The 25,996-nt window shown below is 47.3% G+C and overlaps 2 protein-coding genes and 1 pseudogene across 8 annotated transcripts in view; 1 reads left to right on the top strand and 2 right to left on the bottom strand.

Annotated features, from left to right (window-relative positions):
- BAG3 (BAG cochaperone 3) overlaps nt 1–6,410 on the top strand; it is a 28,193-nt gene extending 21,783 nt beyond the window's left edge. The window contains exons 3-4 of one of the 2 annotated variants that reach the window (XM_035269268.3): nt 1,101–1,502; nt 5,044–6,410. In XM_035269268.3, the coding sequence (XP_035125159.1) occupies nt 1,101–1,502; nt 5,044–5,856 (1,215 nt within the window). In that variant the 3' untranslated portion in view covers nt 5,857–6,410. Of the gene's footprint in view, nt 1–1,100; nt 1,503–5,040 lie in introns of both variants that reach the window. The other variant, XM_009010382.5, reaches the window with a different exon arrangement.
- Nucleotides 1,322–25,479, bottom strand: LOC118146093 (thioredoxin-like). Of its 5 annotated transcripts, XR_008475705.2 has the most exons (4): nt 25,362–25,479; nt 23,922–24,089; nt 2,160–2,275; nt 1,322–1,617 (listed from the first exon to the last, which is right to left on the bottom strand). XR_008475705.2 is itself a non-coding variant. In XM_054243375.2 (3 exons), exons 2-3 carry the CDS (start codon nt 15,907–15,909, stop codon nt 15,263–15,265), a joined length of 363 nt encoding a protein of 120 aa, XP_054099350.2. In that variant the 5' UTR covers nt 15,910–24,089; nt 25,362–25,479; the 3' UTR covers nt 15,020–15,262. The 5 variants fall into 5 exon arrangements, 1 of the variants encoding a protein (XP_054099350.2); XR_013525153.1 differs by having other exon boundaries at nt 1,322–2,275; nt 25,203–25,479; XR_008475704.2 differs by having other exon boundaries at nt 1,322–3,048.
- On the bottom strand, nt 5,452–13,338 carry LOC100415039 (serine/threonine-protein phosphatase PP1-gamma catalytic subunit-like; annotated as a pseudogene). Its single transcript, XR_013525152.1, has 3 exons — nt 12,541–13,338; nt 12,024–12,239; nt 5,452–10,851 (listed from the first exon to the last, which is right to left on the bottom strand). The product of XR_013525152.1 is annotated as a serine/threonine-protein phosphatase PP1-gamma catalytic subunit-like (transcript).
- Nucleotides 25,480–25,996: the final 517 nt, after the last annotated feature.

Raw genomic sequence — 25,996 nt, 5'->3', positions numbered from 1 at the left:
TCTCAATTTTGAGGTGAATAGAAGGTGGCCCAGAAGGGAAAGGGTCTTGACCTGCCTTGGGTCCCACGGGATGCTTGCAGCTCCCAGTTGCTAGCCGAGTTCTCTCTAGATTGGTAGAGAAAGGGTAGCGCTCCTCTGTATGAGCGCTTCCTGTGTGCTGGCCTGGGGCTGAGCCACATGCCCAAGTGATTGACCTCACCTTCAGAGCAACCTGGTGAGGGAGGGGCACTCTTCCTATATTTCAAATGAGGCTTAGAAAATGATTGACCTACTAGGAATTTGAACATAGGCCCCTTCAATCTAAAACCTTCAGTCTGTTTTTTTGTTTGTTGGTTTTTTTTTTTTTTTTTTTTTTTTTTGAGACGGAGTTTTGCTCTTGTTACCCAGGCTGGAGTGCAGTGGCGCGATCTCGGCTCACCGCAACCTCCGCCTCCTGGGTTCAGGCAGTTCTCCTGCCTCAGCCTCCTGAGTAGCTAGGATTACAGGCACGTACCACCATGCCCAGCTAATTTTTTGTATTTTTAGTAGAGACGGGGTTTCACCATGTGGACCAGGATGGTCTCGATCTCTTGACCTCGTGATCCACCTGCCTCGGCCTCCCAAAGTGCTGGGATTACAGGCTTGAGCCACTGCGCCTGGCCTGGTTTTTTATTTTTGAGACAGAGTCTCACACTGTCACCCAGGCTGGAGTGCAATGGCTGATCTTGGCTCACTGCAACCTCTGCCTCCTGGGTTCAAGCAATTTCCATTCCTCAGCCTCCTGAGTAGCTGCAATTACAGGAATGTGCCACCATACTTGGATAATTTTTGTATTTTTAGTAGAGACAGGGTTTCACCATGTTGGCCAGGCTTGTCTTGAACTCCTGATCTCAGGTGATCTGCCTGCCTCAGCCTCCCAAAGTACTGGGATTACAGGTGTGAACCACCATGCCCAACCCCAAAGCCCTCAGTCTTAACCCCACATTTTGAAAATTGAAAATTACAGATAGGAGGTCTTAGGATATGGGTTGCCCTGAGCAGGTTCACAGCAGAAGCACAGTCAGGATGCCAAGGTAGGGGTCATTCTTGGGGTCATGCCCTCTACCCTGTGTCTCTTGCAGCGGTCCCAGTCTCCAGCTGCCTCCGACTGCTCATCCTCATCCTCTTCGGCCAGCCTGCCTTCCTCTGGCAGGAGCAGCCTGGGTAGTCACCAGCTCCCTCGGGGCTACATCTCCATTCCGGTGATACACGAGCAGAACATTACCCGGCCAGCAGCCCAGCCCTCCTTCCACCAAGCCCAGAAGATGCACTACCCAGCGCAGCAAGGGGAATACCAGACCCATCAGCCTGTGTACCACAAGATCCAGGGGGATGACTGGGAGCCCCGGCCCCTGCGGGCGGCGTCCCCATTCAGGTCACCTGTCCAGAGTGCATCAAGCCGGGAGGGCTCACCAGCCAGGAGCAGCACACCACTCCACTCCCCGTCGCCCATCCGTGTGCACACAGTGGTTGACAGGCCTCAGGTACGGGAAGTGAGTTGTCAGCAGACTGGTTACGGTGGCATCTCTCCAGGGCCACAGGAGGTCTGTGGGTGCCCTGGGTTCCTTCTTCAGCCCTGCCTATTTAACTTGTGTATACCTGGAGGGAAGTAAGATTTGGGAAATTGCTGGGCTGATCATTGTGCATTGCGGCTGACTTGGGGCAGAAGAAATAGCTTGGGCAGAACTCACACAACTGGGACCAGGTTCCTTAGTGCCCACCATACCCTTTCAGGGCTCCTCACACCCCCGTCCACACTGCAGCCATAGCCTTATCTTGGGTGTAGGCAACTTGTCACCTTCCGCTCAGTTACTCGCTCCACTCTGCAGCCCCATTCAGTTCATTCCCAGCCCTGAGCCTTTGCCCATGCTGAACCCACTCCCTGAAATGCCTGCACAGTACAGGTTCTCCCTGTCCTCTGAGAATGAGCTAGTCTTGTCTCCTCCCTGAAGCCTGCTCATCCTTCTCATCTCATGATGCCCCATATGAGTTCCTTAATGAGGGACTCCCAACTTGTATGAGTTCAACATGTGATTATTCTGGGTATTTCAGAAGTGTTGATTTTATCTCTTCAGCTTAGGGCTGAGCCTGACCACAGGGCCCGTGTCTTAACCCTTCTTCCTCCCTTTGCAGTCAGGTACCACGTGGCCTAGCTGAGGCATCATCCAGCTATGGCAGATCGGAAACCATGCTGGCCTGGGGAAGGTTGTAGTCAGGGGTCTGCTGATCTTCCAGTGGAGACACGAGGTACAGGTTCCTGGAAGAGAAAGTCATTTAGTTTGAGCAGCTTGCAGCTTAGCAGCAGAACATTCAGCAGCCCTGGGACTGCTGTGGCTGCAACTTGAGCAGCTGAATTCTTTGCTACAGTTTTTAAAAAGGAAAGCCCCCTATGAACAAATGTGGGATATTGTTTTATTACAAGTGGTCACACTGTCCAGGCCCCTGGAATAGAGTACCCTTCTCGTAAAGTTTTTTGAACTTTTTTATTTGGAAATAATTTCAACCTTGTAGAAGAGTTGTGTGAATCATACAAAGAAATCCCACATATGCTTCATCCAGTTCACTGCTTGTCAACATGTCTTCATTCGCTTTGTCATTTCTTCTGTCTCCTGAATTGTTGATGTATTTTAACTGTTTGAGAATTAGTTGCAGACATCATGTTCCTTTTTCCCTAAATACTTTAGCAAACATTTTCCTAAGAGGAAGATGTTCTCATTCATAACCATGGTAAACTACCAGATTCAGGAAATTTAACATTCTTACAGTATTATTTTGCAGTACGACGAAGCCCATTTTCAAATCATTATTATGGCAGTTTTCCCCAATTCCAGGATATGCTGCAGGATTGACACAAGGATGGTGAGCACCGCATTTAGGTGTGACTTGTCTTTAGTCTTCCTTCAGTCTGGAACAGTTCCTCGGCCTTTCTTTGCTTTCACAGCCTTGATGTTTTTGAAGAGCACAGGCCGTAGAACACCCTCTCTTAAGTGTTTCTAAAGTCACTTCTTACACAGCCGTTGTTGTCAAAACCTAAGGAGGGGCAGGTGGTTGGTTATGAATGGTCAGGACCAAAGTTGAGGATGTCTGGATTGTCGAAAGAGATTTGATGGAAAAGGAGGTTGCTGGTGTGTAGACAGCTAAGTCTCATACCAGATCCATACTTGGGTTCAGCAATCCTAGGAGGTGCCCGTTTGTAGAGAGATGGATATTTTCCCCAAATCATTCTCATGTATTTCTCATAATCAGTGAAACAATATTTCATCCTGTTTTCACCTTCATTAACCGTGTTGGTGGTAACCTCCCTTTTAGAGCTTATTCAAGTTCCCTTTTGGAAGGCTTTCCAGGATTTCATCTAACTGAACATTATAGTGGAATTGAGTGTTTTGAACTGGTAATAGTTTAGAAATAATATAGTCCAGTTATTTCCCAGTTGATGAAATTAGGGTGAGATTTTTAAAAGAGGCTTTAAATACTCATTTATGTGAATAAGAGCCAAGATAAGGCCAGGTGCAGTGGCTCATGCCTATAATCCTAGCACTTTGAGAGGCCAAGGTGGGTGGATCACTTGAGGTCAGGAGTTCAAGACCAGCCTGGCCAACATGGTAAAACCCCGTCTCTACTAAAAATACCCAAAAAAATTAGCCAGGCATGGTGGAGGGCACCTGTAATCCTAGCTACTTGGGAGGCTGGGGTGGGAGGATTGTTTGAACCTGGGATGCAGAGGTTTCAGCGAGCTGAGATCACAGCACTGCACACTCCAGCCTGGGTGACAGAGTAAGACTCCATATCAAACTTCCTTCCTTCCTGCCTGCCTGCCTGCAAGATTCCTTCTCAAACTTCCTTCCTTCCTTCCTTCCTTCCTTCCTTCCTTCCTTCCTTCCTTCCTTCCATCCATTCATCACTCAGGCTGGAGTGCAGTGATATGATCATGGCTCACTGCAGCCTTGGACTCCTGGGCTCAAGTGATCCTTCCACCTCAGCCTTCTGAGTACCTGGGACTCCATGGGTACAAGCTACCACACCTAATTTTTAAAAATTTTTTGGGCTGGGCTCAGTGGCTCACACCTGCAATCCCAGCACTTTGGGAGGCCGCGGCGGGCGGATCACTTGAGGTCAGGAGTTTGAGACCAGCCTGGCCAACATGGTGAAACCCCATCTTTACTAAATATACAAAAATTAGCCGGGTGTGCTGGTACATGCCTGTAATCCCAGCTACTTGGGAGGCTGAGGCAGGAGAATTGCTTGAACCTGGGAGGGATTGCAGTAAGCCAAGATTGCAACATTGCACTCCAGCCTCAGCAAAGAAGCCAGACTCTTATCTCAATCAATCAGTCAATCAATTAATGAATTTTTTTGTGGGGTTGGGATCTTACTATATTGCCCAGGCTAGCTGTTTTCATTTTTGAAGATTTTATTGAGTTTCTTTTCATTGCTGTAAGAATATCATCTACAGAGAAATTCAGTGAAAAGCAACACCGCCCGAGGTGATCAGTGGAAGCCTGACTAATAGTTTGGTTACATACATGATTAATACCATGTTTTTGTTTTGTAACAGCCATGGTTGACTTTGAAAATCTTTTATACTATTAAATTTTCTTTAAAAAGCCATTTCCCAGTTTTCTTTCTAATCTGTACTAGCGACAAACAATTTCAGTGACTTTCAGTCAGTTATTAAAAATATCTTTTTGTGGCCGGACACGGTGGCTCACACCTGTAATCCCAGCACTTTGGGAGGCTGAGGTGGGCAGATCACCTGAGGTCGAAAGTTCAAGACCAGCCTGGCCAACATGGAGAAACCCCATCTTTACTGAAAATATAAAATTAGCCAGGCGTGGTGGCACATACCTGTAATCCCAGCTACTTAGAGGCTTAGGCAGGTGAATCATTTGAACCCAGGAGGGCAGAGGTTGCAGTGAGGGGAGATCACACCATTGCACTCCAGGCTGGGCAACAAGAGCAAAACTTCACCTCAAAATATATATATATATATATATATTTTTTTTTTTTTTTTCTATTTTTCAGCAGCCCATGACCCATCGAGAATCTGCACCTATTCCACAACCTGAAAACAAACCAGAAAGTAAGCCAGGCCCAGTTGGACCAGATCTCCCTCCTGGACATGTCCCAATTCAAGTGATCCGCAAAGAGGTGGATTCTAAACCTGTTTCCCAGAAGCCCCCACCTCCCTCTGAGAAGGTAGAGGTAAAAGTTCCCCCTGCTCCAGTTCCTTGTCCTTCTCCCAGCCCTGGCCCTTCTGCTGTCCCCTCTTCCCCCAAGAATGTGGCTACAGAAGAGAGGGCAGCCCCCAGCACTGCCCCTGCAGAAGCTACACCTCCAAAACCAGGAGAAGACGAGGCTCCCCCAAAACATCCAGGAGTGCTGAAAGTGGAAGCCATCCTGGAGAAGGTGCAGGGGCTGGAGCAGGCTGTAGACAACTTTGAAGGCAAGAAGACTGACAAAAAGTACCTGATGATCGAAGAGTATTTGACCAAAGAGCTGCTGGCCCTGGATTCAGTGGACCCCGAGGGACGAGCTGATGTGCGTCAGGCCAGGCGAGATGGTGTCAGGAAGGTTCAGACCATCTTGGAAAAACTTGAACAGAAAGCTATTGATGTCCCAGGTCAAGTCCAGGTCTATGAACTCCAGCCCGGCAGCCTCGAGGCCGATCAGCCACTGCAGGCAATCATGGAGATGGGTGCCATGGCAGCAGACAAGGGCAAGACAAATGCTGGAAGTGGAGAAGATCCCCATACAGAAACCCAGCAGCCAGAAGCCGCAGCAGCAGCTTCAAACCCCAGCAGCACGACAGACACCACTGGCAACCCAGCAGCACCATAGCCTCTGCCCAGTAAAAACCAGACTTGGAAACTCAGAACTGATGTGTGCTTTAGGGAATTTTAAGTTGCATGCATTTCAGAGACTTTAAGTCAGTTGGTTTTTATTATTAGCTGCTTGGTACGCAGTAATTTGGGTGGAGACAACACACACTAATAAAAGGGCTAAAAAGGAAAATGATGCTTTTCTTCTGTATGCTTACTCTGTACAAATGCAGAAGTTGCTTGTTTCAGAAGTTTAACCCTGTTGCTTGTTGTTTTGGAGCCCTGTCTGCTTGGGCTCCCACCACCTCTTAGCTGTGGTTGTGGGCTGTCAGTAGTTGTGGACTGGACGAGTTTTTGGGGGTAGATGGGGAGTCAATTACCCATCACATAATTATGAAACACATTTATCAGAAATGTTGCCATGTTAATGAGATGATTTTCTTTATCTCATAATTAAAATACCTAACTTTAGAGAGAGTAAAATGTGCCAGGAGCCATAGGAATATCTGTATGTTGGATGACTTTAATGCTACATTTTAAAAAAAGAAAATAAAGTAATAATATAACTCAAAATGTTTTTTGTGGTTTCTAAACCTTTGAAAGCAGTGGCAACATGCAGATTGTCTGTCCCTGGTTTCAGTCAGAATAAACAACAGATGCTTACCAGCCTGCCTTGGTTTTTGTAACCTCTCCAATAGCCCGGCTCATGAGCGAATTGTCTTGGCCACCTTTCAGTCTCAGATTGCAACAGGAACCTGGGAAGACTCAGGGCTGTGAACTCAGGTGATGGGAATATGCCGGCTGCATCCCTTTGGACCGCCCCAGCCAACAGCCAAGGTGCCACTTAGGTAGCATATCTGCCCACCTGGCCTCAGGCCTCACTAAAAAGCTGAGATTGTCAGAAAGTGCCCAGAGGGCCTGGCACAATGACTCCCACCTGTTATCCCAGCACTTCAGCAGTCTGAGGCAGGAGGATTCCTAGAGGCCAGGAGTTTGAGACCAGCCTAGGCAACATATCAAGACCCTATCTCTACAAAAAACAAATTAGCCAGGTGTGGTGGCATGCATCTTTAGTCCCAAGCTACCGGGAAGGCTAAGGCATAAGTTAGCTTAAGTCCAAGGGTTCAAGCTGCTGTGAGCTATGATCTTGCCACTGCACTCCAGCCTGGGCAACAGAGTGAGACCCTGTCTGAAAATTTAAAAAGGAAATACGCAGGGAAGCCAGTTCCCACTATTGCCCAAGGCTGGTCAAAGTGTTCGTGGAGTCTAGGTCACTAGGGGTTGAAAATGTGCTCTTAGAGTCTTGGGGACATCTTTATCAACACCTTATAAGTCACCAAGCCAGACTGGGACCAGATTTATCTTCCTGAATTGGGTTCCTAGAAGCCTCTGGAGTTAGGAACCAGATACACTGAGGCCTGGGCAGAAGGAGATTCTTCTTTCTGTGCCAGTGGTTATTTTTTTTAAGCTTGGGAAGGACCACAGCCCCACGGCGTGGAGATGTGCTGAATTTTTTTTTAACTCCTTGCAAAATAAAGTGAAAAGAGAAAGGCCTGAAACCTTGGAACTCTCAGTGAGGGTGCTGCCTTAAGAAAGCCCCCGAGCTGAATTTCTCATGACTGTATTGAGTTTAATATTGGTGCCTGACGGTGCCACACAAAAATACACACTGCTGTACTCGCCACTGTTAGCCTGCTGAGGAAGGCTGAAGTTATTCCGATGGGAGTCTGCCAACATCATTCCTGGGTGAACTCATTTGGGGAGTACAAGCTGACATGCCACTGATTCTAGAAACTCAAACGTGTAAATAGGGAAAAAAAAGTCTACTGGACTATATTTTAAAAATGAACCAGGCCAGGTGCACTGGCTCATGCCTGTAATCCCAGCACTTTGGGAAGCAGAGATGGGTGAATTATTTGAAGTCAGGGGAGTTCAAGACCAGCCCGGCCAACATGGTGAAACCCCCTCTCTACTAAAAATACAAAAATTAGCCAGGCGTAGTGTAAATAGGGAAAAAAAAAAAGTCTACTGGACTATTTTAAAAATGAACCAAAAATTAACCAGGCGTAGTGGCATGCGCCTATAATTCCAGCTACTTGGGAGGCTGAGGCACAAGAACTGCTTGAACCTGGGAGGCAGAGGTTGCAGTGAGCCGAGATCACACCACTGCACTCCAGCCTGGGCAACAGAGTGAGACTCTCTCAAAAAAAAAAACAAACTGAAGATGATGTGACCACTTCTCTTCGGAACTCAGTGGACCTCATATGACATTAAGCCTCCTTGAGTGATTACTGAATTAGGTTGATAGTATTTTTATCACTAAACATCATCAAATAAGTAGCTCTTCAATGTGGCTGGAATATTTTCAATCGTCCAAATTAGATATGCCATGGGCATCAGGACAGGAGTTATCTGGCCAGTGTTGGTGGCCCCTGGGCCTTGTATGGGGAGCAGGGCACAGAGCTAGCTGTATGTTCTTGGTGGCACCACTGTCGGCCCCTGTAGGAGTCGGGGAGCATACAGCCACTGACTATCTACTGAGTGTCAGGGCTTTTTCCTGTGATGCCTGCTCAGGCCCTCCCTATCTGCTTTTCCAAATCTTCCACTCTTTTTTTTTTTTTTTGAGGTGGAGTCTCACTCTGTTGCCCAGGCTGGAGTGCAGTGGCACAATCTCGGCTCACTGAAACCTCTGCCTCCTGGGTTCAAGTGATTCTCCTGCCTCTGCCTCCCAAGTAGCTGGAATTATAGGCGTGTGCCACCATACCCAGCTAATTTTTGTATTTTTAGTAGAGATGGAGTTTTGCAATGTTGGCCAGGCTGGTCTCAAACTCCTGACCTCAAGTGGTCCGCCTGCCTCGGCCTCCCAAAGTGCTGGGATGACAGATATGAGCCACTATGCCCGGCCTCCAGATCTTCCCACTCTTGAGGCCCACATTGGGTTGAAAATTTCCCCACCTGAACCACGCATTTCTTCTCAGACTCTTCCCTTCCCAAAGCTCCCAGAACCCTTCTGTGCATTTGCCAAGACCCAGTTGTTTTCTCAACATCCTTAGTCATTTCCTCAGCAAGACTGTGATTCCCCGAGGGGTGGCAGGTCCATTCCAGCAATTCCTTCTTCCCACATTGTTGTCTGGACCTGGGCACAGAGGCAACCTTGATGGCCAAGGGGTGCCTAAAAGTTCCTTCCACTTAAGATGTTAGAATTCTAAGGCTAAATTGATGTTCCTGAAGAAATAAATACCATCCTCAGGAGATGTCAGTTTAGGGCCAACTCTTTCACCAACTTCCTCTCATAATTCCCAGATAGGTAATTTATTTAAGTTAATCGATGTACGTTATTTCTTCTCTCTGGGCCCTTTGCTCCCATCTGTGAAAGGAAGGCCTTGCCCAAGGTTCCTCTTGGTGATCTGGGTGTTTCTGGCAGGCCCACCCTTGCTACTGTTGTGGTCTCTGCTTGGGTATTTCTCCCTCAGCAGCCAGGAAGCACAGCACAGAGCTCCGTGATGGGTTGTCCAGTCCCGCAAGCCCCGTGAGTGTGGCTGGCAGGCCTGCCCACTGTCTGTAACATTATACAAATGTAATCAAATGCCAATGGACAGGATCCAGGGTTGCAGTTATTTTGGGATGTGCAGGAGCCTGTGGGAAAATGCTGGAACATGTCTTAGTCACTTGGGCAAATACCTTTCTTTCTGTGTTCCAACATGTTTTGAACTTTGAGGCAGCACAAAAAAAGCTCCAGCAGGCACACCCACCCTTAGTGATTCTAGTGCCCTTCCACTTCCTGTGGCTCTGAAAAGTGTGAGTGCAGAGGGCTGAAAGCGGGGCTGGGGAAGCCCTATACGGCCACCTATGGAAAAAAGTGTAGCGCTTCCCTCAGTATGTAATTTAAATTAAAAACAAAAGAAGCGTAAAGAAGACCTGAAATTCCCATGTTTGCTTTGTTGCTTCCTAAAAATTGTAAAAATTCCTCCACTCATGTGTATGTGCACTTGGGCAGGACCCTGCCTTCCTGGTACTCTAAGCTGTTGCCCAGCCCTGCCCAGTAGGAACCAGTGGAGACCAGGAAGAGCTGCCTCAGTCCCCAGGGGGCATTTGAGCAGGCGAGGAGGGACAGGACCACGAGAGAGGGCAGCAGAAGCCAGCAATGGGGCCTTCCTGTGCTCAGGGAAGGGATGAGGAGGCAGCCACAGGTCCTCCCGATGGACAGGGTCACTCCCGCACCTCACAAGTGGGCCCAGAGTTCCTTGTGTAACTGGAAGCCAGCCTGAAGGTGCAAAGGGGCTTGGAAAAAGCATTCCAGATAGTCTTTTTCTAAAACATTCCCTTGTCTGTCCTTGCCTTCTCTAGCCAGAGCTTTGCCCTAGGATCTGGATGGCTGCATGGAGTCTGAGGAAGGAGGTCTCCTCTAGTTCTTTTTTTTTTTTTTTGGAAACGGTGTCTCACTCCATCACCCAGGCAGGAGTGCAGTGGTGCAATCTCGGCTCACTGCAACTTCTGCCTCCCGGGTTCAAGCAACTATCTGCTCATTGCAAACTCCACCTCTCCAGTAGCTGGGACTACAGGTGTGCGCCACCATGCCCGGCTAATTTTTGTATTCTTTTTGTGTGTGTGTGTGATTTCCAGAGCAATTTATTCGGGAAAATCTATTCAATATGCCATTAACAGTCTTCCTGTGTGTATTGTGCTGATAGACACTGAGAGGATTTAACAAGTTCATCATTTAATAAGTCTGAATTCATTTTCACCACATGGTATTATACACGGTCATCTGTTGAAACAGATTTCTTTTTTTTTTTAACAGATCTTGGTTTAAAAAAGTCATAAAAAAGTCATAGATAGATACTGTGAGTTCTGTATATAAACTGTTTAGATCCTTTGTTTTAACTTATAAGCCTCAACTTCACCGCAGAATAAAGAATGAAGGCCAAAGGAAGCATAATCGGTCACTCGTATAGAACAGTATTGTTTCTATAATTTGGGGCTTTCTGAATGGATGGGTTCAAGCCTGATGTAACTGTAAAAAGATTACTTAATGAATAGACTATATGGAAATTGTACAAAATGTTATTACCTTAATCATGAGTAGCTTAAACAGGACTATATCGCTAATTGCTATTCAAAATAAAAAACGTCTTTTTGAATCCCCAGGAAGGTAGCATGTGTACACACCACCATACCACCTTGTACTTAGGGGTGTGTCAATACATAATTCAACAGAAACTTTGACTTTAGGAAAGAGTCACAAATATTTAAAAGAATGGCTTTAATTGTCATTATAAGTATACGGTAGGGGAAAAGTGTGCTTTAATTAAATATACATCATACCAGTGATGCTGGCAAGGTTGACAGTCACTCCTAATGTTGATAGCTATAAAAACTAGTTTGTACATAACAAGACGAGAGGAAAAAGCAGTCCCTTTGAAACAAAATTCTCAAATAAAAAATGTTCACAGTGGTTCATATCAAAAGTATGCATTTTATGACAAGAACGTACAGATTCAGAGCACCCTAGGGCTCTCTTTATGTCCTAAAGAAAATGAGCATTTACATGATTATCAATTGTACACTTACCCCTTAGAAAGGATAAACTGTCTTGGGGTGTATAACTTTAACACCATCATTAAAATTGTTTACAAAAGGAATAGAGAATTAAAAGACAAAACACTAGGCCGGGCGCGGTGGCTCAAGTCTGTAATCCCAGCACTTTGGGAGACTGAGGCGGGTGGATCACGAGGTCAAGAGATCGAGACCATCCTGGTCAACGAGGTGAAACCCCGTCTCTACTAAAAATACAAAAAATTAGCTGGGCATGGTGGCACGCGCCTGTAGTCCCAGCTACTCAAGAGGCTGAGGTAGGAGAATTGCTTGAACCCAGGAGGTGGAGGTTGCAGTGAGCCGAGATCGTGCCATTGCACCCCAGTCTGGGTAACAACAGCGAAACTCTGTTTAAAAACAAACACACAAAAAACCACTTTTTGGAGTGAAGTCTTTCGTTTGCTGTTATAACCAGCAAATGCCATTCACTAAATCAAAAACGGAAGGAAGGGCCCCCAGAAACACAGATCTGAGCAAGCTGACCAGTACACATTACAGTCTTAAAAATGACGGTTATATGCTCTATGTTACAAGTCCCAACTAGGCAGTGTCAAAATGACATCTGTTTCTTTGCTTGTTTTGTGATCATACCCCTTGGAGGTGTTACAGGTCTCGTGGCATTTGGCTTCTTTTTCGCTGCAGGCTTTAAAATCTGAAAAGAACACATTAGTGTTTCATTCACACTGCATTGTCAAACTCTCCACAATAATTGGGTGCAGAAAACAGAGTGACCAACTGCCTCTTTGCAAAAAATTCATATCCATCTTCAACCACCTGATGGGCTCTACATATAAGATCCACATCATGCTTTTTTTTTTTTTTTTTTTTTTTTTGAGAAGGAGTTTTGCTCTTGTTACCCAGGCTGAAGTGCAATGGCGTGATCTCGGCTCACCGCAACCTCCGCCTCCTGGGTTCAGGCAATTCTCCTGCCTCAGCCTCCTGAGTAGCTGGGATTACAGGCACGCGCCACCATGCCCAGCTAATTTTTTGTATTTAGGGGTTTCACCTTGTTGACCAGGATGGTCTCGATCTCTTGACCTCGTGAGCCATCCGCCTCAGCCTCCCAAAGTGCTGGGATTACAGGCTTGAGCCACCGCGCCCGGCCCACATCATGCTTATGGAGAAATTTTGCAACCACTTCTTCACCAAATGTGAAGGACACTCCTCTGTCATTTTCACCCCAGTCTAAGACATCTTTATCGGGGTCAGACCACAAAGGATCATAAGGAAGACCTTGATCTGGTACATCAGTTTGTCGCATAATTCGCCGAATCTGCTCCATAGATTGAAGATCTGGCGATAAACCTCCATGACAGCAGAATATCTTTTCATCCACGATGGCTGCTGTCGGCAAACAGTTAAAGCGGTCTGTGAAAGTTTTCCATAGTTTAATGTTGTATCTTCTTTTCCATTCATCATAAAATCCATAAATTCTGTTGATGCTGGCACATTCATGGTTCCCTCTGAGAAGAAAAAAGTTCTCAGGATATTTGATTTCGTAGGCCAGTAAGAGGCAGATTGTCTCCAACGACTGCTTTCCCCTGTCCACAGAGTCCCCAAGAAACAGGTCGTTGCTTTCTGGCGGGAAACCACCGTACTCAAAAAGTCACGGCGAATCATAGTATTGCCCATGGATGTCACCACATATTTGGAGTGGTGCTTCAAGTTCTGGTAGGATAGGCTGACTGAGAAAGATCTCACGACACTTCAAGCACAGTCCTCTGATTTCATTCTCCTGAAGCTGGACATTCTTACCACTTGGACCCTCTCACTTCCCGCAGCCGTTGGATGATGCTGTCGATGTTGAGTTTATCTACATCCGCCATCGCCCTCCCACCGCTGACCCTCAGCGGCGCCGCCGCCGGCTTGCGCAGAGGACTCACACCTCCTTTCCCACGCCACGAGCAGAGGCGGTGGTGGCGGCGGTGGCAGGAGCCGCAGCAGGTACCCCCCCCCCCCCCGCCCCAACCGCCTCACTCCCTGCTTCCTCCTCTCCCCACTGGAACCACGAGAAGAATAAAATGGCCGCGGACTCCTTAGACAGCCTCGGGCGGCGCACGGATGCGCGCGGGGAGTGTATTGGCCCCGCCGGGACTTCTTTATCTAATTTTTGTATTCTTAGTAGAAACAGGGTTTCACCACGTTGGCCAGGCTGGTCTTGAACTCCTGATCTCAAGTGATCCACCCGCTTTGACCTTCCAGAGTGCTGGGATACAGGCGTGAGCCACTGCTCCCGGCTCACCATCCCCACTTTCTGATCACATGTCGTGGAAGAGCCAGCTAAGTCCCCTCACCTCCCACACCCTGATCACCCATTGCCATCCACTCCTACCCCCACCCCTATCGAAACCACTCCTGTGGCACACTGTCACTGGTATTATGCAATGTCTCCAGCTCTCCTTCCCATGAGGCTCTGACTCACCCTCTTCCCCTGCCCTCTCTTCAACATCAAGGTCCCCAGGGTTCCTTCCTCAACTGCCAATCTTCTCACGGTGTGAGGGTGTTTCAGGTGGCACCTTGGCTGGACCACAGCACCCAGCTATTTAGCTCCAACACCAGATGTTGCTGAGCACATATTCTGCAGACTTGGTTAACATCTACCATCCGTTGACTTCTCCCGGAGAAGAAATTCTGCCTTCAGACTACAGCATCCGCCCCAGCTGAGTTTCTAGCCTGCTGCCTGCCCTACCCTGCTCTGCCCTACCCTTCCCTGCCCTACTCTGCCCTGCCCTACAGCTTTCCAACTTGTCTGTCCTCACAATCATGTGAGCCAATTCCTTAAAAAAAAAAAATGCACACATGGCTGTGTGAGGTGGCTCATGCCTCTAATCCCAGCACTTTTGGGAGGCCGGGGAGGATGGATTGCTTGAGCCCAGGAGTTCAAGAGCAGCCTAGGAAACATGGCAAAACACGTTGCTATTTATAATAAAAAATTAGGCTGGGCGCTGTGACTCATGCCTGTAATCCCAGCACTTTGGGAGGCTGAGGCAGGCGGATCACAAGGTCAGGAGTTCGAGACCAGACTGACCAACATGGTGAGATCCCATCTCTACTAAAAATACAAAAATTAGTTGGGTGTTGGGTCTGGTGGCTGTAATCCCAGCTACTCAGGAGGCTGAGGCAGGAGAATTGCTTGAACCAGGGAGGCAGAGGTTACAGAGAGCCAAGAACACGCCTTTGCACTCCAGCCTGGGTGACACATCGAGACTCAGTCTCAAAAAATATATATATATTAAACACACACACATCCCTACCACACAAGCACTGTATATGTATATTCTGTTTCTCAGGCGAATCTTGACTGATGCATTCTGTTCACAGTCACCTGTTCTCCAGCTCCCTCCTCCCAGACCCCAATCATCTCTGGGTCTTTGTTTCTGGTACCCTCTTTATCTTTTTTAAAAGATAGAATTAATATGTTATTGTCATCCAGATGGCAGTTGGGTTTATAGTCTCCATACTTTAGGTAAATAAAAAAATTATAAGTTTTATTTATTTTATTTATTTATTTATTTTGAGACGGAGTTTTGCTGTTGTTACCCAGACTGGACTGCAATGGCACAATTTCAGCTCACCGCAACCTCCGCCTTCTGGGTTCAAGCAATTTTCCTGCCTCAGCCTCCCGAGTAGCTGGGACTACAGGCGTGCACCACCATGCCCACTATTTTTTGTATTTTTAGAAGAGATGGGGTTTCACCTCGTTGACCAGGAATGGTCTCGATCTCTTGACCTTGTGATCCACCTGCCTCGGCCTCCCAAAGTGCTGGGATTATAGGCGTGAGCCACCACGCCCGACCAAAAATTATAAGTTTTAAATAGCCAATAGCTGGTTATGTTTTCAAAAAACATGATGAGACTAATTCATTAATGCTGGCTTCAAGCTTTTCCTTATTAGCTCCAGAAAATTCACCCACCTTTTGTACCTTCTTAAAAAACTGGAAGGTGGACCGGGCGCGGTGGCTCATGCCTGTAATCCCATCACTTTGGGAGGCTGAGGCAGGTGGATCATGAGGTCAAGAGATCGAGACCATCCTGGTCAACATAGTGAAACCCCGTCTCTACTAAAAATACAAAAAATTAGCTGGGCACGGTGGCGCGTGCCTGTAATCCCAGCTACTCAGGAGGCTGAGGCAGGAGAATTGCCTGAACCCAGGAGGCGGAGGTGGCGGTGAGCCGAGATTGTGCCATTGCACTCCAGCCTGGGTAACAAGAGCGAAAATTCCGTCTCAAAAAAAAAACAAAACTGGAAGGTTGGCATGCATTTGGCTTCACATTCTGAGGCCAGATCCTGACAGTCATCCACGTGTACTTCAAAGAATACCATGTGGGAATTCTTTTCAGAGAGGGAATGAGAGGAAGGCTTGATCTGTTTGCAAGGCCCACACCACGTGGCTGAGAAGTTGACTACTACAAGTTTCTCACTTGCAGCCTCCAAGGCTTCCTGAAAAGCAACCTTACTCTCAATCTGCTTCACCATCTTGACTGCTTGGGTCTGAAGAGCAACTGTAAGAACCGGCTGGGCAACAGAGAGAGACTCCGTCTCAAAAAAAAAGTGTTTATGTCACTTTCCACTCAGGGAAATGAGTGCTTACTTGCCCTACATTTTCATAACTGAAAGAGTGCACACGAAGACTCTGAATGTGACTGTTCTCAACCAGTTCTGTCCACTCTCTGGCATAGAAGCAGCTGACACAATTTAAAAATGTCTCCCAAAAGGTTCCCCGTTTCATTAACATTTTTTGGAGATAATTTTGACTAATTATTGGGTCACAAATTTCTTTCAGACAAAAAAAGACAAAAAGGCTCATTATCTCAAATATATACATTTCAAACCCTTAAGATTTAAAAACACTAAAAACATGGTAACTTCTCCATTTTATTTTATTTTTTCCTTGTATTTCACCCTAATGATCAAGATATCGGAAGATACACAGAGGCAATGGATATCTCGGTTACCCTGATTTGATCCCACACATTGTGTACATATATCAGAATATCATAAGTACTCTCACGATAAGCACAACTATAATATGTCAATAGAAATTTAAAAATTAAAGAAATTAACAAAAGAGACTGGGCATGGCAGCTCACACCTGTAAGCCAAGACAGGTCAGGAGTTCCAGACCAACCTGGTCAACATGGCAAAACCCTGTCTCTACTAAAAATAAAAATAAATTAGCCGGGCATCATGGCACATGCCTGTAATCGAGGGGACCGAGGCAAGAGAATAGTCTTAACCCAGGAAGCGGAGGTTGCAGTGAGCTCAGATCACGCCACTGCACTCCAGCCTGGGCAACAAAGTGAGACTGTCTCAAAAAAAAAAGAAGGAAGAAATGAACAAAAGAAAATATATAGTTTAAAAATAAAATTACATTTTATAATCATTGCACAAGGAGATTTAAGGATAAAATTTCAGGTTAGAATGAAAGAGAGACAGAAGGCATGTGGGTACAAACAAGCATTCGGCTCAAGAATAGCTTATTGATAGTATAAAATGTTATTGATTAGTATAAAATGTAAACGGTTGATTTTGCACAAATGTGTGGTTTTTGTGTTTGCTTTCGCCATCCATGGGAATGTAAAACTCAAAATCTCTTTTTTTTTTTTTTTTGAGACAGAGTCTTGCTCTGTTGCCTAGGCTGGAGTGCAGTGGCGCAATCTCAGCTCACTGTAACCTCTGCTTCCTGGGTTCAAACAGTTCTCTGCCTCAGCCTCCCAAGTAGCTGGGATTACAGCCACCGGACACCATACCGGGCTCATTTGTGTATTTTTAGTAGAGACAGGGTTTCACCAGCTTGGCCAGGTTTTCACCGTCTTGGCCAGGCTTGTCTTGAACTCCTGACCTTGTGATCCACCTGCCTCGGCCTCCCAGAGTGCTAGGATTATGGGCGTGAGCCACTGCGCCCAGCCAGAAACTCAAAATCTTTCTTTAGAGCTAAGGCTGTTTTTTGTTTCTTTGCTTTGAGACAGAGTCTCACTCTGTTGCCCAGGCTGGAGTACAGTGATGCTATCTCGACTCATTGCAACCTCTGCCTCCTGGGTTCAAGCAGTTCTCTGCCTCAGCCTCCCAAGTAGCTGGGATTATAGGCGCCCACCACCATGCCCAGCTAATTTTTTGTATTTTTAGTGGAGACGGGGTTTTGCCATCTTGGCCAGGCTGGTCTTGAACTCCTGACCTTGTGATCCACCTGCCTTGGCCGCCAAAGTGCTAGAATTATAGGCATGAGCCACCGCGCCCGTCCCCCTGCCCCCCCCCCACCTTTTTTTTTCAATCGACTTCCTTAGGTTGAAAGGAGCTAAGCTTTATTTAGCAAAGCAATATGAAGGTTTGAAATCTCCAGGGAGATTGATTTATGAGTGCAGTACAAGTTAAGGCCACTCTGACCTTGGCAGATTCTGGCTGTTAAATTAGGCCCTGGAGTCCTGAGACAGGGGCTCTCATATCAGCCTCCTCAGTATCTCACTGTGTGTTAGCAGTTCTATGAATCCCAATGGAGTCATGAAATTTCATTGATGGAATTGAATTCCAACTCATGGAATTTAATGAAATTCCATTGGATTCATGGAATTCTGCTTCAGTTCTGTGATTCTAATTTTTTTTTTTTTTTTTTTAGACAAGGTCTCTCTGTCACCCAGGCTGGCGTGTAGTGGCATGATTTAGGCTCACTGCAACCTCCGTCAGCCTCCCTGGTTCAAGCAATTCCCCTGCCTGAGACTCCCAAGTAGCTGGGCACCACGTCGCCCGGCTAATTTTTGTATTATTTGGTAGAGAGAGGAGTTTCGCCATGTTGCCCAGGCTGGTCTCGAACTCCTGACCTCAAGTGAGCTGCCCACCTCAGCCTCCCAAGGTGCTGGGATTGATTACAGGCGTGAGCCACTGCACCGGATCAGTTCGGAGTGCAATGGCGCAATCTCCGCTCACAGCCATCTCCACCTCCCAGGTTCAAGCAATTCTCCTGCCTCAGCCTCCTGAGTAGCTGGGATTACAGGTGTTCACCACCAGGCCCAGCTAATTTGTGTTATTTTACTAGAGACGGGGTTTCACCTTTTAGGCCAGCTGGTCTCAAACTCCTGGCCTCAAGTGATCTACCCGCCTCGGCTTTCCAAAGTGCTGGGGCTACATGTGTGAGCCACCAGGTCCGGCCTGAGGTCTGAGGTTCTCAGTCAAGGACATCCGCACTCATGGAAACCTGAGGTGGGGGATTTCTCCGCACTGACCAGTAGGGGGCGCGTCATGACTGCGCCTTCTGCTTTCATCCCCGCTCAGAGAAATCCTGTCCTGTTCTCTCAGGGAGCGGTTCCTGACTGTGGGCTCCATTTTATAATAGAATGACTCACCCAAAGAATCACTTCTTTCATGATTTCGTATTCCTTACAATACCAGTGATACACAAAGGCCTCATTTGAAAACCAAGTAAAAACAGCGAGCACAGGATGTCTGTGCTGGTCTGGGCGGCGTTTATCTCAGCGGATGAGAACGCAGCCATGCCTCCATTCACACTATAAGCGGGATAGCCCCGTTTTCTACAGTCGGGGAGATTTCTGAGTCAGAAGTACTCGAATCCACAATCTGATTAGAATTCTCTCCTAATAACGGGCGCTGACCGCATCCGTTTGTAATCCAGCCCAGTCACCGCTCGGTTGGTTTTCCAGCACTGTAAGCCAGACTTTGGGGCAGGGGAAGGTAAATGCTCCCAGCGCTTTATTTAATGCCAGGCTTAGTCTTTCCTAAGGAGCAGGATCAAAATCATGTTAGCAGGAAAAACGTGCTTCCCTGTATGAGCCTGCAGTACTTCACCTTGTATGAGAAAGGAAAAACGAAGGCTGAGACATTTCTTGTTTCTTAGATAACTAGGGAGAAATCCACTCCCTCTCTCATCCCATAGATCTTCCTGGTGGCAGGATGATCGGAAAATGGGAGTGCCCATCCTCTTTCCGGCTTGGGAGACTAGAGCTGCCCCCTCCACGCAGAATGGGCAAAATCAGGGCTGAGCAGAGACTCCATCAGCATCACAATAGGCCTACAGGCTGCATTTAAAAGCTTCCAGAAAAGACTGAGAGGCAATCTCTTGCTGTTTCCCCTGAAGGCAGACTGGTCGATCAGCCCTCCTATCCAGAACAGCTAGAAAATCTGGCAAAACAAACGTGTTTGAAGGTGAGCCACCAAGGCGGTGAGGATTTGAGGGTCAAGGTCCTGGAGAGAAGGGTTAGCAGACCTTTGAATTTTGAGGCATTTGCCTATTTCACGAGGCAGAGAAGCTCCCAGCAGTCTCATGCTAAAGAAGGAAGAGCTCAAGTAGCCGCCACCAGCTTTCAACTTCCACAGGGCCTTGGCCCTTTGGAAATAATTGAGGGTGAGTCCACAGAGTCAAGTGAAAGCAAGTTCACTGGGAAAGTAAAGGAACAAAAGAACGTTACCCCATAGACAGAGCAGCCCCGAGGGCGGCTGGGTGACCATTTCTATGGTTATTTCCTGACGGTATGTTAAACAAGGGGTTATTCATGCCTCCCCTTTTTAGACCACATAGGGTCACTTCCAGACGTTGCCATGGCATTTGTAAACTGTCATGGTGCTAGAGGAAGTGTAGCAGTGAGGATGGTCACTCTTGCTGCTATCTTGGTGTTGGTGGGTTTTAGCTAGCTTCTTGACTGCAACCTGTTTTATCAGCAAGGTCTTTGTGACCTGTGTCTTGTGCTGACCTATCTCGTTCCCTGACTTAGAATCCCTAACCTTTTGGGAATGCAGCCCAGCAGGTATCAGCCTTATTTTAGGCGCTCCCTATTCAAGATGGAGTTTCTCTGGTTCAAGCGCCTCTGACAATTGGATTAAAGGAAGGTTTCTCAAACTCAGTGCTGTTGACACTGGTATTAACATCAGTGAACCATCTTACGCAATGTTTAGCATTCCTGGCCTTTAACCACTGGGTGCCAGTAGCACCTCCCCTTCCCCAAATTCTGACAACCAAACTGTCTCCAGACATCGCCAAATGTCCCCTGGTGGGGAAAATCACCTGTGGTTGAAAACCACTGAATAAAGAATGTCTGCCCACACCCCAACTGCCTTCTAGAAGCAAAAATAAATCTTACTATCATCTAGAACCTCAAATTATATCTATACTTGTTCATACATGATATGCAGCACCTAATAAAGAACATAGCTTTAAAATACACAACAAAGTTGACATAAGTAAAAAGAGAAATAAATTCACAATCATAGTGGGAGATGTTAGGACACCTTTCTCAGGAAATGATGGACTAAGCAGACAAAAAAAAAATCAACCAAGTTCAGTAACAGGGTAAACCGCAAAAAGAAGTATCTGGAGGGGGCTGTTTGCATGAAAAAGGGCTTGGCAGGAAGGGGTATTGAGGGCAGATGGAGAAATGGGGAGAAAAGGAGGGACTTTGTGGGTCCCCTCTTTCTGGAGGCCTAATTCTATAAGACCTCTTCAGCATGAATGGTACAAGGAAACTATGTCATTCCCTTTGTTCCTCCATCCAGACTATACTGGCTGCTCTGTGAGATCCACCTGTACCTCCAGTCTGTCAGAGGCATATGAACCAGAGCACCTCCACTTTGAATAGGAGCTGGGTAAAATGAGGCTGAAACCTACTGTGTTCCCAGAAGGTTAGGCATTCTAAGCCACAGGAAGAGACAGGAGGTCAGCACAAGATACAGGTCATAAAGACCTTGCTGAGAAAACAGTGCAGTAAAGAAGCCAACCAAGACCCACCAAAATCAAGATGGCAATGACAGTGACCTCACTGCTACACTCCCACCAGCACTGTGACAGTTCACAAATGCCTTGGCAACATCAGGAAGTTACCCTATTTGGTCTCAAAACGGGAGGCAAGAATAATCCACCCCTTGTTTAGCTTATCATCAAGAAATAACCATTAAAGTGGGTAACCAGCAGCCCTTGGGGCTGCTCTGTCTTTGCAGTAGCCCTTTTTTTTTTTTTTTTAAGATGTAATCTCGCCCCCTGTCGCCCAGGCTGGAGTGCAGTGGCACAATCTTGGCTCACTGCAACCTCCACCTCCTGGGTTCAAGCAGTTCTCCTGTCTCAGCCTCCTAAGTAGCTGGGACTACAGGTACTAGCCACCACGCCCAACTATTTTTGGATTTTTTTTTTTTTTTTGAGACAGAGTTTCGCTGTTGTTACCCAGACTGGAGTGCAATGGCACAATCTCGGCTCACCGCAACCTCCGCCTTCTGGATTCAAGCAATTCTCCTGCCTCAGCCTCCTGAGTAGCTGGGACTACAGGCGCGCACCACCATGCCCAGCTAATTTTTGTATTTTTAGTAGAGACGGGGTTTCACCTTGTTGACCAGGATGGTCTTGATCTCTTGACCTCTTGATCCACCCTCCTCGGCCTCCCAAAGTCCTGGGATTATAGGTGTGAGCCACCACGCCCAGCCTATTTTTGGATTTTTAATAGAGACGAAGTTTCACCATTTTGGTCAGGCTGGTCTTGAACTCCCGACCTCAGGTGATCCGCTCATCTCAGCCTACCAAAGTGCTGGGACTACAGGCATGAACCACCACGCCCAGCCTTTTTCTTTTTTCTTTTTTTGGGACAGAGTCTCTCTCTTTTTCCCAGGCTGGAGTGCAGTGGCGCAATCTCAGCTCACTGCAACCTCCGCCTCCCAGGTTCAAGCGATTCTCCTAACTCAGTCTCCTGAGTAGCTGGGATTACAGGCATACACCATCATGCCAGGTTAATTTTTGTATTTTTGGCAGAGATGGGGCTTCACTATGTTGCTCAGGCTGGTCGTGAACTCCTGACCTCATGATCAGCCCGCCTCAGCCTCTCAAAGTGCTGGGATTACAGGTGTGAGCTACCACGCCCGGCCGCAATAGCCATTCTTCTATTCCTTTACTTTCTTAATAAACTTGCTTTCACCCTGAATTCTTTCTTGTACCAGACCCAAGAAGCCTCTTTTGGAGACCCCTTTTCTGTAACAAGTTCATTGTGGACTCCTTGGCAGTCAGTGGGGTTTGGGTTGGCAAAGACTAGTAAGGCAGGCAAAAGTGTGGTAAGCACCTTCTGATCAACTGGGAGAGTGTCTCCAGCAGAGCTGCAGCCTTCAGCCCTGCCATCGAGGTGCCACCAGGTATCACTAAACTTAGAGAGTCCTATGGTCTGAGGCAGTTTCCAAATTGAGAGACAGTAGGAATGAATATTTAATTCCCGTCCCATCTCTCCCCTCAGTATTTTGGCAAGAAGTACTCCGGGACACAGAAGAGGAGCCTGTCCTGCCTGGATTCCACAGGTGTATTGAGACCTACTATATGGCAGACATTATTCTAATTGCTGTTAGGTAACAGAGAGTAGGCTGGGCACTGTGTCTCATGCCTGTAATCCCAGCACTTTGGGAGGCCAAGACAGGAGGATTTCTTGAGCCTAGGACACCAGTCTGGGAAACATAGTGAGACCTTGTCTCCCCTAAAAATAAAAAATAAAAAAGCTGGGCATGTTGGCACATGCCTGTAGTAGGGAGGCTGAGGAGTTGAGGCCAGGAGTTGGAGGCTGCAGCAGTGAGCCATGATTGTGCTATTGCACTCCAGCCTGGGTGATAGAGTGAGACCCTGTCTCAACTGTCTCAAAAAAAGAAAGCAAGAAAGAAGGAAAGAAAGAAAGAAACAGTGAGTATAAGACTGGGATATAAAGATGGGTAAAGCTCTAAAAGGGGTATGGGGGTAAGGGCAGTGAATCAAGTGAACCAGCAGTCTGAGGACAGTATGCCGGGCAACTCAGGACAGAGCACAACAGGCTAAGAAGATGAAGAGTGACAGGTGCTGGAGGGGAGGGAGAGAGAGAGACTCGGATTAGGGGAATCTAGTTAAGACTCTGAAACGGGAAGAGGATCTTCTAGGGAGCAGGAGTAACACCAACAAAAGTCTGCAGGTGGAAAAGCACCACGTGCATTCAGGGAAGATAGTATTCCACTGCTATTATTGAATGCCTGCTTTATACCCGGCACTGTGCTAGGAATTAGATGAAGACTCAGTCCTTCCCTGCAAATTGCTCAGGGATCTTTAGTAGGGCAGATTGAAAAGGAACAGGGAGACGTTCTACAGTGAGCTGTCTGGAGGAACTGTGGCATAGAGTGTTTGCAAAGAAGTAATGAGAAACATGCCTGTCAGGCTATGAGGGGCTGTTTTATGCCTTAACACTTAAGGTGAAGACACAGCCAGAATATAATCAGCTCCACCTTTGAAGCTCTGTTAGAGCTTCAAAGAGCCCTATCACAAGTGATCACACACAGCTGCCAATGCCCCCGAATGTGACTTAGCAAGTCTGGGAGGCATCCAACCCAAGCTGCTAGCAGCCTGATGAGAAAGGCAAGGTTGATGAAAATAGGGCAGGAGTCACTATGGCTCCTTTCTTTCCAGAGGGGGAAGGAAAGAAGAGGCCTCCGAGAGGAGACCCACCTGTCCTGGGAAAGCCGAGGGCTAAATGCGTCAGTGCCAGTGACACGGGACTTACAGTCTTGGTTCGAAGATGATCCCTCCATCCACCTCTTCTTGATTTTTCAGTGGTCCTAGCTCCCTGTGTGTCCAGCTTCCTCCTCTCTTGATTTATCCCCCGCAACATTAATATATCTTTAAGTTGCTCTCATCACTCTATCCCATTGTTGCCCCATCTCTCTCCTCCCTGCAAAAAAAAATTTTTTTTTTTTGAGACAGTCTTACTCTGTGGCCCAGGCTGGAGTGCAGTGGCATGATCTCAGCTCACTACAACCTCCACCTCCCAGGTTCAAGTGATTCTCCTGCCTCAGCCTCCCGAGTAGCTGGGACTACAGATGCATCCCACCATGCCTGGCTAATTTTTTGTTTTTTTGTTTTTTTTTTTGAGATGGAGTTTTGCTGTTGTTACCCAGACTGGAGTGCAATGGCACGATCTTGGCTCACCGCAACCTCTGCCTTCTGGGTTCAAGCAATTCTCCTGCCTCAGCCTCCCGAGTAGCTGAGACTACAGGCGCGCACCACCATGCCCAGCTAATTTTTGAATTTTTAGTAGAGACAGGGTTTCACCCTGTTGACCAGGATGGTCTCGATCTCGTGTCCTTGTGATCCACCCGCCTTGGCCTCCCAAAGTGCTGGGATTATAGGCATGAGCCACCGTGTCCGGCCTAATTTTTTGTATTTTTAATAGAGACGGGGTTTCACCATGTTAGCCAGGATGGTCTTGATTTCCTGACCCTGTGATCTGCCCACCTTGGCCTCCCAAAGTACTGGGATTACAGGTGTGAGCCACCGCGTCTGGCCAACTTCTTAAAGGAGTTGTCCACACTCACTGCCTCTACTTCCTCACTTCCTGATCTGCTCAAGTTCCTTTGGAGTAGAGACCTATCTGGCTGGCTCTAGGAAGTGCTTCTGGTAGGGACACAGTGACAATCATGTGCAAATCTAGCAGTGGAGCCTCTGGATCTGGATTTCCCTTTCTTTTCCAAAGCCCTTTCTAGTTCCTCTCCAGGCTGTATCCCTCTCCCACGTGGCCTCAGCCACCTACTCCACACAAATTCATTCCAACTTTCCGAACTTATGCTCAACCCCACCCCAGACCTATTACCCAAGATGCTGACGGATGGCTGGCCTACGGAAACCTGGAACAGAGGCTGCAAACTCGTCAAGATGGGCTCCTCCTCCTCTACCCTGCCCTCTCCTCCCTCGTCTTGTGTGTGTGTGTGTGTGTGTGTGTGTGTGTGTGTGTGTGTGTGTCTGCTTCTCTCTGACCATCTCTGCCATTCTCCCCCACCCTACTTACCCATCCTGCACCATCCCATAATGACCACTCCAGCTTCAGTCAACTTGTTAACTTCAGTATCTTTAGCCCAGATCCCACTGTCAACAGATAGATGCCCAAGAGAGGTGGAACCTAATTGGTAATTTCTTCAAATGAGGAGACAAGTCATAGGTCACTTACTTCAGATACAGGATGTGGCTGTTTAAGGCCACAGGACAGTGGACAGGATGGCCTCCCTGAGAAGTAGGGGAGAGCAGGCCCCGAGAAGCAGCTTTGTATGCCTCCCATTCACACCTCTGTCCAGGGCATTGGCTTATGTGTTCAGCACCTGGAAACTTCTTTCACTGAGGTCATAAACAGTGTCTTTGCTGTGGAATCCAATGGACAGTATTCCTCTCTTCCTGTGTATGAATGTTCAGTGGCTTCTGGAGCTGTTGACCTTTTCCTGTAAGTCTCATGAGATTTACCCTTTTATAGTTTTCCTCCTATATTTTGACTGTTTCCTTCCAGCCTATGATGTGCGCTCCTCCTTCTCTGCCTCTTCTTTCAAAGTTGACCATCCTCTGGGTCTGGATTTTCCTTTCCTTTCCAGAGTTCTTTCTAGTCCTTCTCCAGGCCGTCTCCCTCTTCCACGTGGTCTCAGTCACCTGCTCTATACCAATCAGTTCTGACTTTCTGTATCTACACGTCCTCATCCCAGACTTCACCCAACTGGACAGCTCCACCTGATGTCCCACATGTACCCCAAAGTCACTGTGCACAGTGGCACTCCATCCCTTCTGCCTTCTTCTCCCCAGTGTTTCCTACTTCAGGAG

The sequence above is a fragment of the Callithrix jacchus genome, chromosome 12 (assembly GCF_049354715.1).
Source record: "Callithrix jacchus isolate 240 chromosome 12, calJac240_pri, whole genome shotgun sequence".
In the NCBI taxonomy this organism is placed as follows: domain Eukaryota; kingdom Metazoa; phylum Chordata; class Mammalia; order Primates; family Cebidae; genus Callithrix; species Callithrix jacchus.
The sequence above is the reverse complement of the archived record's forward strand: the minus strand, read 5'-3'. Positions and strand labels throughout refer to the sequence as shown.

Bases quoted from the DNA above. Each gene is read 5' to 3' on its own strand.
- LOC118146093 (XM_054243375.2), bottom strand. From the start codon at position 15,909: ATGGTGAAGCAGATTGAGAGTAAGGTTGCTTTTCAGGAAGCCTTGGAG. The intron at 15,393-15,676 runs GTTTTGTTTTTT...TACAGGCATGAG, and splicing joins AAATGCATGCCAACCTTCCA to CCACCGCGCCCGGTCCACCT.